Raw genomic sequence first — 14,457 nt, 5'->3', positions numbered from 1 at the left:
AATATTCCTCTGTTTTAGAGTGGTTTTAAAATGCCATTAGCCATGATGTTTTTTTCTAATTAACTCTATATCACAGGGTTAGACAAATCACCTCTTAGTCTGGGCAACGGCGTTCAAAAATCATTTTTTATAAGTGTCAGCCCACAACTGTGCCATTCACAGATGCTGTTTATGTTCTTTAAAACCAAACACCCTAGAATGCTGCGTATGGCACAAGGCTTGCTGCATAATGCTTCTATCACATAAATTAAATTGTAAAATAGTGTTTTGGATTAGATTATTTGGCATGTGCTTCCTTGTGGTCCACACTGCTGAATTGAAATTATGAGAGTAATTGATCTTTGGAATAAGTCTGTGCATCTTAAATATAAAAGCAACATTGGTGATAAATACCATGTTAATGCTTATTCATATATTTAAAAAGGACAATGGTGGAGGTGCAGGAATCTGAGAGTCAAATTTTAGTCTCACACATTTGTGCCACTTTTTTTCAAAATGTCCATTTTCATCCAATAAGAAGGCAGGTTTAAGTATGGCAGATGCCTTAGATAAGGAGCGAGGTGCTTGCACCCAGCTGGTCAAAGCGGTTTTACTTTATTTATTTTTCTTCCTGTCTATAGAGTCTTTGGGTCTGTCACAATTTGCACTGAAGAATCTTTCCATTCTCCTCAAGAGGAGCTGAATCAAGTCTACTGAAAATGAAATCTCAGAGCCTTTGCAACTCAGCATCCACAGAACTATCTTGGATAAACAGAAATCTTCAAAAACTGAAAGAAGGATTTTGATAACTTATGTTGCTCAAGTTACACAAATTAGATGGGAGGAATTAGTTACTTTGAAACCATGCTCTGAGAAAACAAAAACCTAGATAGTCATCTTGAGCCCTACCCAAACTGTTTAACAAAGCTCAAAGTCTAATGTTGATTCTGTGTATAGTCAATACATCTGTTTTCACAAGCCTCTCTTCCTCAACAGAGGCAACGACATGGCAGCTGATGATATATTGGGGAAGAGAGAAAGAGAGAAAAGCTATGTTTCCCCTGAAGAAAGAAACTTGTCAAATATAGCCCAACTGAGCATGGAATAGAGAATGTTGTTCTACAAGGATGATATAAACCTAATTGTTTTGTATTTGGTGTCCAAACATAATGGAACAGTATGTAGAGGAGTCGAAAGATTATTTAGAATAGTGGCCATATTAGAAAATCTCAGTCTCACATAAGGAGAGGTAGACAATATTGAAGAGAATTCTAGTCTTCCAAAATATTCCAAAGACTCTGTCTTAAATATTTCAAAAAGACGCTATCATTATAGTATCGAGGTGCTGTCATTTATATAACTAAGTGTATCTGAGGTGGCATTTTGCACTCCACAGGTAATGTACTCTTGACAACAGAAGTCTCATGTATGAAGTGTGATCTTGCTATCTTTTTTCTTGCTCAGTAACTAAGTTGTGAAATACAGTAGGCATTTGATTTGTTGATGTTTGAAAGATCATCAGATGAACTATAATTTTACAGCTCTGAATTATAACTACAGTAGAATCTCAGAGTTATGAACACCAGAGTTATGAACTGACCAGTCAACCACAAACCTCATTTGGAATTGGAAGTATACAATCAGGCAGCAGCAGGGACCAAAACAAACAAAAAAATCAAATCCCCCCACCCCTTTATGTGAAGAGAACTATAATATTACTCTAAAGCAGTGTTTCCCAAACTTGGGATGCTGCTTGTGTAGGGAAAGCCCCTGGCGGGCTGGACCGGTTTGTTTACCTGCCACTTCTGCAGGTCTGGCCAATCGCAACTCCCAGTGGCCGCGGTTTGCTGCTCCAGGCCAATGGGAGCTGCTGGAAGAGGCGCAGGCCTGGGGACCTACTGGCCGCAGCTTCAAGCAGCTCCCATTCGCCTGGAGTGGCGAACCGTGGCCAGTGGGAGCCGCAATCGGCCGGACCTGCAGATGTGGCAGGTAAACAAACCGGCCCGGCCCACTAGGGGCTTTCCCTACACAAGCAGCGTCCCAAGTTTGGGAAACACTGTTCTAAAGCATTTTTCTAAAACATATAAGTCTATATGATTAGTTCATTGTATTTCTGGGTTTTGCTCTTTATTGCAAACTTTAGACTTCATCAAGATACGGATGTTTAAGATTCTTTGATTCCCTAGTTTAAGTAAGGGAGCCTCTCTTTGTTAGTTCACTGACACTTACCTCTGGAATTATAGTATTTTATTGTTAGGGTTACTTTTGAAAAAATGTCAATGAAGAATATAACAACAAAATGTTAAGGGCTGTATGTGTATTTTTCATCATTTTTTAAAACTCATTGTTTATATTATGCTCCCAGAATCTTGAAAACGGAGTTTATTCCTTCACAGTTCCTTAACAACAAAGGAACTGATCCAAAGTTCATTAAAACCAGAGTCTTTCCATTTCCTTCAGTGCAATTTAGAGCAGGCCCAAAATCCCATCAGCCCCAAACTTGCAAAGGATTGTGTGCATGTTTAACTGTACTCACAGACTTTAATTGGACTACTCACAGTGTGTAAAGATAAACACATGCTTAAGTCTTTGCAGGATCAAGGCCCTGTTACTTTAAACACAGTGCTACTGTACTACTGTATCTGACACCATTGTTGCTCTGTTAAAATGATCTTAGTAGTACTTACGAAACTTAAAAAAGAAAAGAAAAAAGACAAGGGTAAGATATACTTATGTAAAATATTACATTATGGAAGCCTAAACTACAAATAAGGTCAATATTGATAAAAAGGGTACTGAAACAAATTACTTACAGGAGCCGATTTTCTCTTATTAATTAGCGGCAAACTGATTCCATAGTTCTGTTTTAAAAGAACTCTATTACTGGTGTCCTCTGGATTATACATGATTTTCACATTCATTGCAAGCTTGTGCTGAAACAAAGACATAAAAGAATACTATACATATTCTCAAAATGTATTTACTCCATAAACTAAAATGTTTAATAATAAAAGTGATTGAATAATGAAAAACATTGCTGATGAATTTATTCTTCAATAAATGGGGAGAAGATTTCAAATAATTTGATTAATGTTATTCAACAATCCACTGAACAAATAATGAAAAAATGTATTTGTGATTAGATTATTTGACAATTAATATCACAAATATCATTCCACCAAACTCAGTTGGATCTACTTATTTAACATGTCCTGAAAATTCTAGAGCTATACATCATATATCAGTTAAATTTCAGGCGTGAAGGAAAACGATACATTAGGTTCGACCCATTTGAGTGATGTAGATTGCATGTAGTTTCTATCATTGAATCTACAAATGGACATCTACTCTATTTTGCCAAAAGAAAACATTCCTAATTTTAAAAAATTAAAAATTCCAGTGAGGATGATGGGACTAAAAATTCAGCCTGGGATTTACTTGTCACCATCTAAGTGAAAGATGTAGCCAATGAACTTTGTATATACTGTAGTAAGAGGAGGCCCTAAGATATAAATCTTGGTATCAGAGGCCCGGTATGAGGCCTGAGGCCTGAACTAAAGTAATGGTCAAGACTTTGCTAACAGAAAGCAAAGTTAAGCTGTGAGCCAGAGGCAGGCCCTGCTCACAGAAGCTGGAAGGAAAGGGCCTGATGCAAGAAGATAACGACCATAAAAGGTACTGAACCTAGATATCAGAACATTTCACATACCTGCACATTCCACACAAGATAACAAGGGACAGACTGACCCATCCCAATGACAGGGCAAAAAGTATGATGGAAGAGTTGTTTTGTTCAAACCAACATGTACAAGGTGAAAGGGGAACCTTACTACGTAGAGGGGTTGTACCTGGCTACATACAGGGTTGCACCTCAATAATGTCAGAGTGATGTCTAACTTGTTTGTACTGTGTATAGAATGCACCCTGGGGCGGTCTTTGTCCAGCCGAAGGGCAAGTGGAAAGTCTCCACTGACTTGGCTGAGTCCAATTGCCCAACAGGCAGCTTTCTCGTAGTATGCCCTGAGTTAGGCTAAGAAACCTACAGGGAACTGCCATTGTGTCCGAGATCGCAATAAACCTAGCAGACGTGACTTTGCACCTTACTAGAGTCTGCGGTCATTGGGGGTTCTGCTGTCTGCTGTGTCAGCTATCTGCAGAGCTGGGGCAACACACAGAGCAAACACACGCACGCAGCTGAGTGATACCAACAGGGAGACAGCAGAGCACCACACCGGTAGTATCTGACAACACCTCTGACAACATGTACTATGGCTAAACAGGCAAAGTATGCTCTTACTCTTAAATTAGACACTTTTCTCTCAGCGTCACCAAAGGTAAACTCCAAACTAGGTTCGTAAGCACCATAAGGGATTCTAGCTACATCTCTACACTATAAATCTATACTCGGAATTAGTAAAAGGTATGCAAGAGACACAGCAAACATCTAATACTAAGATCAGTTACAGGCATAAGCAACACTTGAGATTCTGTAGCTGAACAGAAAATATATTGAAATAAATTACCATATAGAAAGCAAAGAGGCAAGGGTTAAAATACAGCTTGAAACTCAAAATTGCTCCAATTCTCCCCATTCTGTTCTCCCTCTCTAGGAGTCTTCCTATTAATTTCAGTGGGTGCAGGTCATTCCTGAATGAATAGGTACTTGAGAGTAAGTAAATAAATTCAGTTCAGGACAGAAAGTAAGTCAGGATTTTTGGCCATAAGGATCTATTTTCTCCTTGATGGGTGTGCTTATTCTCTCCTGAAGCACTTTGCTGAATCAGACTCCTATTAACTGGATGTGGCAAATACAAGCTCTGATTATGCGAGAGGGTTAAATGTGCATTGTTGATATACTTTACAGTAATAATTTCATCCATCATGGCCAAGCTTGCTAGAGATTTTTAAATTCAGAGATCATTGATCTTATGGATCAGAAAAGCTTCTGTGGATCAGCTACGGCCTATTGGGTCAATGCAGGTAGAGCAGTTATTTAGTAAGTCAAATGAGAAAATAATCATTATAGTACCAAGAATTAAAATACAGAGTTTTTTTAATGTCCTATTTCATTTGTGTAGAATAGATCCAGCTGTTTTGCTCATAAAAATTAGTATGGAAGACAATCCTAAAGGACAGAAAACATGTAAAGACAGTTTCTTAATCATCTCATTTTCAAATTAATGCATACAATTTCTGTAAAAAATAGAAGGAGCACTGCATAGAACAACATTATCACTGTGAAAACTTTTGCATTTACCACAGTGCATATGTTTTAATTGCACTGAAAGTCAGAACAAAATATCTGGATCTGCATCAAGAGAAGTAATATCTCCCAATAGTTCCACTGAAGTAACACTGCTCAAATACCTTAGACAGATATGGGTTTATTCACCAACTGATGAATGAAAACATTCTCAGCTGACCTAAACTGACATATCGGCAATGAAGTCAACAGAGCTACACTGATTTACACCAGCTCTCTGTGGTCATAACTCCCATTATCTAAATATAGGAATGGAAAAGTCCCCCCTCAATATATCTAGCTAAATATATAATGTAGTTATAGTCAAGAAATTATCACTGATATTTCTGTCAAGTTTTTAAAAAGGGTTTTAAGGGGATGTCAATTTTTGAAAAACAAAATTAATTAGTATATGTTTTACAATACCTTCAAAATGATCTCTGAAACTATTAATATAAGATTGCAATTTGTTTTCTTATTGAAGAACTAAACGTGTTTGAATTTATCTGACCTTTATATCCTCTTCTTTTGAAAGTAATTATAAACAAACATATCAAATGTGATTGTCAAGCTTTGGTTTACAAAAACAAAAAGTTATTATCCACACCAATTACTTTTTTACCTAGATGGCTGCACAGAGGCAGAAAGTTCATTTTTCACCTCAACAATGATTCTGTGGTACAGTATTTATTTTATTACCACACCACACCACTATACAAAATGCAAACTGCTTGTGCTATTAAACAACGGTTGGAAAGAAAGATGCAATGGTTCTTTCTGAAGATCTTCTCAATTAAAAACAAGAGACAACTCGCATGTAAACTCCCCAGTCACATGCTGACAGTAAAATGATAAATCTCCCAGTGGCAAATTCCACTCAGGATAATGAGAAATGAAATGCTTAAGAAAGAAAGCTGACAAAAGCTACTTTCTAACTGTAAATGTACTGTTGGGAACAATCTTTGCAGGGAGATAGACTGGATAATCTAATAGGTATATTTCTCTGTAACTTCTATCATCTATATCTCCAGCTTCTGTTATCACAGTGCACAAGAAGTGGATGTGATGGACAGGGCAACTGGCATGTTACACACGTACAACAAGCAAATAATCTAGTGGTGAGTCCTGCAAACATACTGTACAGGACTTATTCCAGTTTTAGTAAGAAAAATCATGGGTGACGTGTGCCACAGTCAGTTTTAAACTGCCCTGAAAAATGGAAGATGCTCAAAGAGAGCCTCTAGGGTAACTGGGACTCAACAGGAGCCAAGGGAAGGGGCTAACAGGGAAAAGACAAGGCATCCCACCCGGTGTCACTGGCTCTGGTCAGGACAACTGAGAAGCACCATGCAGGCCCCACTACTAACAGATAAATGGAAAGGGACATTCCAGAGCAGCGTAGATGTGTCTACCACGTTATCAAGTGGTGGATCAGCTGCTAAAGGATTTCATATTACTGGAGGTTCTGTGTATTTCTCCCTTCTACACACTGGTTCACTATCCACAGAACGGTATAGTTTGTATGTTACAATCAAGTCTCATTCTACTTCAGTACAAGTGTCACTTCATACTGGGTGAAATTCAGCCCATATAGAAGGCCAACAAATCCTGTCCACCACATACCGTCTATTTTTGAGGACTTAAGTGGTGCATGGCCCACTGTCCAGAGGTGAACACCACCTTGTAAACTGACTATATCATATTAGTCTTTTAAATAAAAAAGGTATATTCATCTACTTTGAACCAATTCTCATCCTTAGCAATTGACAGCTTGCACCTAGTTGACAGTACTATAGTCTATTTTCTTCATTTACCTTTGTAACTCCTATTGATACTAATGAGAGAACAGGGAACCCACATTATGTCTTTAGGGCGCCACAAGTAAAACAGTTTTTGAAAAGAAAAATGAATGGATCAGTTCAGGTATTTTGAACCCAGCAGACTCTCTAAACAAGTTTGAACTGAATCACCCAGCTACAGACACACGAAGGTCTTCACTACCATTGCTGTGCAGGGGATTTAAGAGACATCTCCAATTAATCCTAGTGGGAGATGTGTGTGCAAGTCTCTCAGGCTTCCCTGGAAGAACAAACCCAGTTACAACAAGCAAGAATGACAGTGCATCCTGATTTTCCATATATCTGGGCTAGCACAATCTCATCCTGCTGTTGCTATGATTCAGAAATATTGTACCTGCGTGTAAACAATAATTTCAAGAGTATACTAGCACATCTGTGGCCAGACTATTTGGCATATGGCAAGAATTCTAACAATCTGTATGTGAAAATATAGTCTGTGTTAATTTGATTGTAATCTTGTTTTCTGCTAACTACTGCAAGCACAATTTATGCTCCATATCTACCATGATGCAGCCTGCTACTGACCACAAACCACAGAGATAATGCTATATGAACTATTTTTTTCTTTCAGAATCTACAATATATGTTTGAAACTTGATTCCTCTAACCAATAGGTTAAATAAACTAAACCTTTAGATGCTTAAGTACCCTTAACAACTGATAACTGTTCACCTTACATTGTTTTTGATGTGGAAAAACAGTTTATAGTTGCAACTGGGGATTACCTAGATTAAAAGACAGAAAGTGGGGAATTATAGGTGGTAATTTCCCAGCTGGATTTCACAACTATTTAATAATAAAAGCTTTTATGTTAGCATCCCATGCATGTAGAACAGCTGGCAAAACAGCACTGTTTGTCATTTACTTCATAACGGGAAATTAGGGCTATCTTGTGTGTCCGTGGATATGCATTTTTAAGCAGATGTCACAGATATCAGAAATGAAAGGACAATGGGGCTCCAACCCCCCCTCCAAGGGAAAGTCAGGGTAGGACGTGGTGTGTGTCCTGCTCTAAATTAAGTTCACCTGTGCATGTAACAGTTGAAAAAACATGGATTATACTCCGATTATTCACTAGTTGGCCTTTGATAATTTTTCATGATACAAGTGTCTTTATACAGCAGAGTGCTGGAACATTTTCTAGGAAAGTGTATTTTGTTTCCAAAAGATTCTAAAACCCATTTTCTGCATCAGCACTTTTTTTCCATTTCATATTGCATGGTCTTGTGGGTGTTCTATTCAACAGAACCCCAGAGATGTGTAAAGTTTACATTCCTCTTAAAGTGTAAATGATGGGATTTTAGTGCACAGAGACATATTAAAGTAATGTTAAGTTTGCACCTCAAAACAGAAAGAAACTAGGAGAATTAAAGTGCAGTTGTAATCTGAATAATCTCTCTTCAAACAGGGGGCCACAGAGTTCCACATTCATTGTTTCTTTAAGACTTCTAGATCGAATTTCTTCAATTTACAGTGACTAGGGAAATTTTAGTCTTAATTTATAAATTGATTTTCTGCAGAGGGATCCAGCAGTATGAAATCTGGGCTGCTGATCCTTGGTTCATTCCTGCAAGTAGTCGTGTTCCCTATATTGTTGTTAGGGTTCTTGCATCCAACAGAGCTCCTCCTACCAACAGCCTGCTCTCAGCCCATTTGATGTCTCTCTAATTTAAAAAACTAATTCCAAATAGTCTGAGAACTGTGGATTATACCAGATAACTAGGGGTTAGCCCAAAGGATACTATTCAGCCAATGGTCCCAATGCTGACTAGGGTGTACCAAAAAAAACTCTTTTTAAATTTGTGAAAATTTCAGAGATAAAATTTCTATCATAACGAAGTATTTTTCAAATTTGTTACTGAATTTTTAATTTTTTTTTTCAGAATAACCTTTTAAAATTACCACTATGTGACTAAACAGACCAACCAAAATTGAAAACACAAAATAAAACAAAAATTTTGATCAAAATTTTTCAAAAACCATAAATTTGGGGGGGGGGGGGGATCAAAAATTTCTGCTTGTAAAAAACCCCCAGATTTTTTGCAAGCAGAAATGTCAGATTTCCAATGGGAGAGCTGACATTTCTCCAGAGGTAATTACCATGTATATGCATAGAAGACTTCCGTTCCCCAGGGCTTGTGACATCTCTTAAGTAAAGGGCACCATTTTAGGCCTCAACCCTCCAAACACTTACGCATATGCTTAACATTAGTGCTACTGATGTCAAAGGGACTACTCACAGTTGTAAAGTTAAGCACATGCTTATAGGATAGAAGCCTTAAAGCAGAACAAGCAGCTAACTTGTTCCAGGATTCCCTAACAATCTCTTTGATGTCATTGTGAAAAGGAAAAAGGCAGTAGGCTTCTTCTTGGCCTTGAACAGCCTCTTTTGAAAGGCTTCCCTGAGGGGTTTGAACTTCTCTATGGCCAAGATCTTACCTTGCTCTGAAGACAGAAAAAGGACCTCCCATCTCTGAGGTGTGCTCTTTCTTCTGAGAATTTTCTAAAACCCTGAGCCACCAAATGGCTGTGCTGGCCTAAAGTGACTCTGTGGAGTTTGGAACAGGAGGGCTAAAAGAATGTTAATTACAGCAGTATTTGCTAAGTAATTTCATATATTTCACTGACTCAGACCCAAGGCATTCTTGGTAAGCTTTTTGACCTTAGACCCAAAGTGAATGTTGTAGACTATTTGTTAAAGTAGCAATCAGTTATTTCAGACCTGCAAACCTGGAGAAATACGTGGTGCTGATCTGCCGCACAGCTGCGTAGTCAGAGGCTTAACAGGCACCCGTGGAAAAATAAACTGCTTCTGAGCAGCACCAATAGGAAGCTTCCTACTTTAGAAAGAAACAGAAATAATAAAAGTTACAAGACTTACTTTTGTTTTACCTATAAATCTTGTACTGCCTCCATCTGGTTGGCTACTGTAGTTTTACTAAAATTCATGTAAACAGAAAAAATAGTAGTTATGCGAGTTAGCAGAAAAGCTTGATATACCTATGTGGAACTGCATTTTGTTTTTATATTCTTCTTCAACATTTTATGTAATACAGAAGAGCAATCCATGAATCAATACAATTTTAACAATGCAAGATATTTCTCCAGACATGTGATTCTGGAATTAGGAGAGAGCACTTATCTATTAACTTCATCCAGGTTAAGTGTTTCAATTGATGGCTTACATACTCAGCTGCTTCCATTCCCTTTAGAGGAGTCTGACATTATAAAGTTTTTTTCCTGTCTCCCTCCATTGGTAGGAATATATAAATTCCACTCTTTGGGTGCCCCATCTGAATGTGAAAGTTAACTTTTTACAGTATTTAAATGCATTAGTTTCCACAACAAAACCATTTTCATTTTTACTTACAATTTGGGGGGCTGTTCTAAATATACTTCTTTTTCATCAGTATAGGGAATAGTCAACACACTTCTATTTATGGCATTTAAATAATTCTCAGCATGTTTCTGTTAGAGAAAAAAAAATTAAGTTTAGATTATTACAGTGGAGTTAGGGACACTCAGTGTGTACACTTGGATCAATTAACTTAACAGTCTGGTTCTCGTAATTACTTGAAAAGGAATGACAGGTTGGACATTTATGGGTAATTATAGCACATCTTGGATAACTTCATAAGCCACAAGGCTTGTTGACTTTGACCATCCAAAAAGTGCAATCATGGCTTTGAAATACAATGCTTGGTGCATTTTGTTGCTTGCTATTCAGAAATAGAACACAGACAGAGGTAACTAGAATGAATTTACAATGAATTACTGACAAATACTTCACTACTGGCAAGTTCTTCCTGTTCTGTTTGAACTGTGGATCAACTTACTCTCAGCCCAATTTCAGTTCTTTCAATGGCTGTTTCAAGAACATGAACATCCACACCCTCTCCGTGTTGTTCAAGGTTGATGCTTGTCAGTTTGTCCTTAAGGTGGTGAAGGTCTTCTTGAACCTACAAAATTATGTTGTTATATGAATAATGCGCACACACTACCAAAACATATGGTGTACTTCACATGGTTTCTATTCAAAGCAAAAACATGTCCTAAATAGAGGACACAAATACCCTTGTAAGCCCCTGCAGTCCTGCAATTTTATAGCAGACACAGAGAAATCTTGCCATGGACTTCTGAAGCGGACAGCTAGTGCAAAAACCTGGACAACATCTTACAATGCCACCTGAGAGAGAGAGATTCAGAAGTGAGGACCTCCTACCAAGTGAGGCCTTGACCCCATTCCATTCAAGCATCACTCTTGGCACAGTTCTGGAGGCATGCAGGTGCTGCAAAAGGTCTGAAAGGCAGAGGCAGTCATTGAAGTACCTTATATCAAGAGCACATAGGTCTTTGTCACTGATTATGATTATGTGTACTGTGGTAACACTAAATGATTCCAACTAGAGTCAAAGCCCCATTATGCTAAGAAGTTTCCTAACATTTAAGAAGAGCCAGTCTTTGCCTGAACTTATAAATCTAAATAGACAAGACAAACAATTACACAGATAACATAAAAGCAAAATGTCAAAGATATATACATTGTTATACATATACGATTTATATATATATTCCTACACATTATAACACAGGTTTATATAACTAAGTTTCCCCAGACCATCCACATTCCCTCCTGTGTGTGCAAATACCCCAGCCAACTTGCTGTGACATTCATGACTCAAGGTGCAGTCCTTTCACCCTGCCTACCTCACAGAAATAGAATCTTAATCTTGAAGGAGAAAAAGAAAAAATATCCCCTTATATTTTACGTGTCTGAAGGACAACAATTTTCCTCATTCTTCACTGTGCCATAGACCCCCATGATTCCATCCCATTATTCATAGCAGGGCCCACATCCCCTCCTCTGAAACCTGGTTAACCAGTCCCTTGAATTTCACCTAGCAGCCGAATGATAGCTAGTGCAGCCACCATGGATAAGTGCATTCTATTTTCTATCCTTATAATAATATACATTATTATAAGCACCACAAAGGGAAAAATAATTCTTGAGGAATTGTACTGGATCAACGTACTCAGAAATGGAAAAGACCTATGAAATGAACTCATTCCCTCTACATGGGCAGGGTACCATCCCCCTACTGAGTTAGGTCTTTGAGTTCTAAGTCAGTGCCAGATCAGATAATGTTCCTAAACCTGAGGCCACGGGCAACCCCATCCCATCAGAGACCATTTGAAATTTTAGGTTATATTTTTTACCCATATTCCTGTGCCACAGAGTTTAGAGCACAGGTGGCTGTGTGAAGTAATTACAATTTGAATCCTCTGGGATACCAGAATCCCTCCCTTGACTCCTTTGTCCAGACTGGTTTCATAACACAGGTCCTTACCTGCTGTTTACCAGCAAATCATCATCCACTGTGCCAGTATTTCTTTTCATAAACTCATCCTCTGTGAGTACATTCCCTGCTGTCTCCCAGGGAATGCCTGGCCATTACAGGAGATCAGCTTGGGAAAGATGACATGGATAAGATTGTAAACTACCTCTTGTACCTTTCAGTCCAGAGTCCAATCAAAGAGTCTTGCAGCGGGGCCCAGGTTTGACTGAATATGCCTCACCAACAACGTTCTCAATGCTACCATCAACTCAGTGGGTAGTTGGGGTGATCCCTTTAATGATTTCCTTTCAGCCATCTACATAGTTTACCTCCACTGCAATGAGTGGAAGTTTTCAAATGACTTCAATTTGAGCAGATCATATTCTCAGTCTGTAAAGTCTTTGAGATCCGTGAAGAATATGCATTAAACTATATTACAACCTAAATTACAGAGCAACTGTGTTGCCACTTACAGCTTGTATAAAGTTTTGTTTATTATGACTGATTTCTTTCCAATAGCAACAACAGCTTGCAAGTGCTAATTTACACTTAGTTTGAGGGCTACAGCCCTGGGTGGCAGGGCTTAGGTCACAGGCCCCCCAGGACAGCAGGTCTTGGCAGGCTCAGGTTTCAGTCCCCCTCACCGCCCCCCCCCCGGGTTGTGTAGCAATTTTTGTTATCAGAATGGGGTCATGGTGCGATGAAGTTTAAGAACCACTGCCCTCACTTCACCATCTGCTTGCCATTTGGTGAAGCCATCACCGGGGGCTCAGACTTCCTCATGCTGTGGTGCCCACCCACACAGCTCCCGAGCTCAGGCTCGGCACCATCCGTAGCTCCTCACCCAGGGGTACCCACTGCCCAGCCGCCATGGGGGCCTGGCTGCCTGCCCCAGTGTCCCCCACCCTCTACCCACCCCCTTTAGCGCTGCGGCCCAACCACAGAGCCTGGGCTGCCCCCAGCTATGACCCATCTGGCCTCCCAGTCACCGGGGGGTGGGGACTGGCTGGACACTCAGAGGCTCACGGGAGTTTGGCCAGGGGCAAAGGCACAAAGGCTCATGGGAAGGGGGCAGCTGAGCCCCCCTGAGACCTCTGGGAGGGGAGGGGGGAATCGGTCAGTTGTGAGCTACCTGGAACAAAATGGCTCCTATGTTCTCTCCCGTCCCGACCACATCGGCCATGGCAGCTTCCGATTAATCGGCGCCCGCGGCCACCGGTCCCGCGTCCCGCTCCGGGGGGCATGGGGGTGCACGTGACCGTGCCCTAGCAACGGGACGCGCCGGCCGGACTGTACCACCCGCTGCCGGGGGAGGAACATTCCATGTGGCTGGCGCGGGCGAGAACTTCTGGACACCCGCCAGGAGGACCACACCTACCAGCGATACCCCGCCCCTCCCACCTGGGCCACCCCCTCCACGGAGAAGGTCATTCAGTCCGCTGTGCTGCCTCTTCCCTGCCCGGATGGTACCATTCACCAGGCCGGAAGGGGCGGGGCTTTGGGAGGAAGCGGAAGGTCCGGGCAGCCGGGGGGGAGCGATGGCGGTGGCGGGTCCTTGTGCGCTGATAACCAGCTGCGCTGCCACCTTTGCCGGGGAGGAGCTGGTTAAAAGTGAGTAACGTTCCGGGGGGGCAGAGGGAGCAGAGCTCTGTCCCCCCCCGAGTACTGGGTTCCCCTGCCCCCAGCCTGTGGCTCTGCCTGTCGCCCGGAGCTGCCCGCTGGCTCGGAGGGCGGGCGGCGTGGGGCTGCTGACAGCGCCTCCTCCCCTCGCCGGGTCCGCGCTCCGGCTCCTCCCACCCACGCCGAATTAATGCCCGTTGCTTTTCACTCCTGTCCCGGGGTGGGGGCGCGAACCTAGCGCTGCTCCTAGAGAGCCCGGCGGGCCCGGGCCGGGCTCGCGCATCCTCGGCAGAGCTGTCGGAGGTCTGGCTGCAGCAGCTGCCTTGGCGGTGGAAAGCGCCTGCCGAGTCGGACCTCAGACGTGCCCGGCTGAAGCTGCGGGCTGGCAGGTGGCCCTGCCTGTGTGAAAACGGCACAGGCT

The 14,457-nt window shown here is 41.1% G+C and overlaps 2 protein-coding genes across 5 annotated transcripts in view; one reads left to right on the top strand and one right to left on the bottom strand.

The window, feature by feature from the left end:
- Window positions 1–13,744, bottom strand: part of IQCH (IQ motif containing H) — a 116,547-nt gene extending 102,803 nt beyond the window's left edge. For 2 of the 4 annotated variants that reach the window (XM_032764385.2, XM_032764386.2), the window contains exons 1-5: window positions 13,549–13,743; window positions 10,917–11,039; window positions 10,451–10,548; window positions 9,803–9,920; window positions 2,793–2,912 (exon numbers count right to left, since the gene is read on the bottom strand). In XM_032764385.2, the coding sequence (XP_032620276.1) occupies window positions 2,793–2,912; window positions 9,803–9,920; window positions 10,451–10,548; window positions 10,917–11,039; window positions 13,549–13,599 (510 nt within the window). In that variant the 5' untranslated portion in view covers window positions 13,600–13,743. Of the gene's footprint in view, window positions 1–2,792; window positions 2,913–4,502; window positions 4,965–9,802; window positions 9,921–10,450; window positions 10,549–10,916; window positions 11,040–13,548 lie in introns of those variants that run through there. The other 2 variants (XM_032764389.2, XM_032764387.2) reach the window with 2 other exon arrangements.
- Window positions 13,745–13,879: 135 nt separating this feature from the next.
- AAGAB (alpha and gamma adaptin binding protein) overlaps window positions 13,880–14,457 on the top strand; it is a 50,588-nt gene continuing 50,010 nt past the window's right edge. Inside the window, exon 1 of the mRNA XM_032764394.2 lies at window positions 13,880–14,027. Within this exon, the coding sequence (XP_032620285.2) occupies window positions 13,880–14,027 (148 nt within the window). The remainder of the gene's footprint in view (window positions 14,028–14,457) is intronic.

Source organism: Chelonoidis abingdonii, chromosome 9, assembly GCF_003597395.2.
Source record: "Chelonoidis abingdonii isolate Lonesome George chromosome 9, CheloAbing_2.0, whole genome shotgun sequence".
NCBI lineage: Eukaryota > Metazoa > Chordata > Testudines > Testudinidae > Chelonoidis > Chelonoidis abingdonii.
Note: the sequence above shows the minus strand (reverse complement) of the source record. Positions and strands in the feature narration are given on the sequence as shown.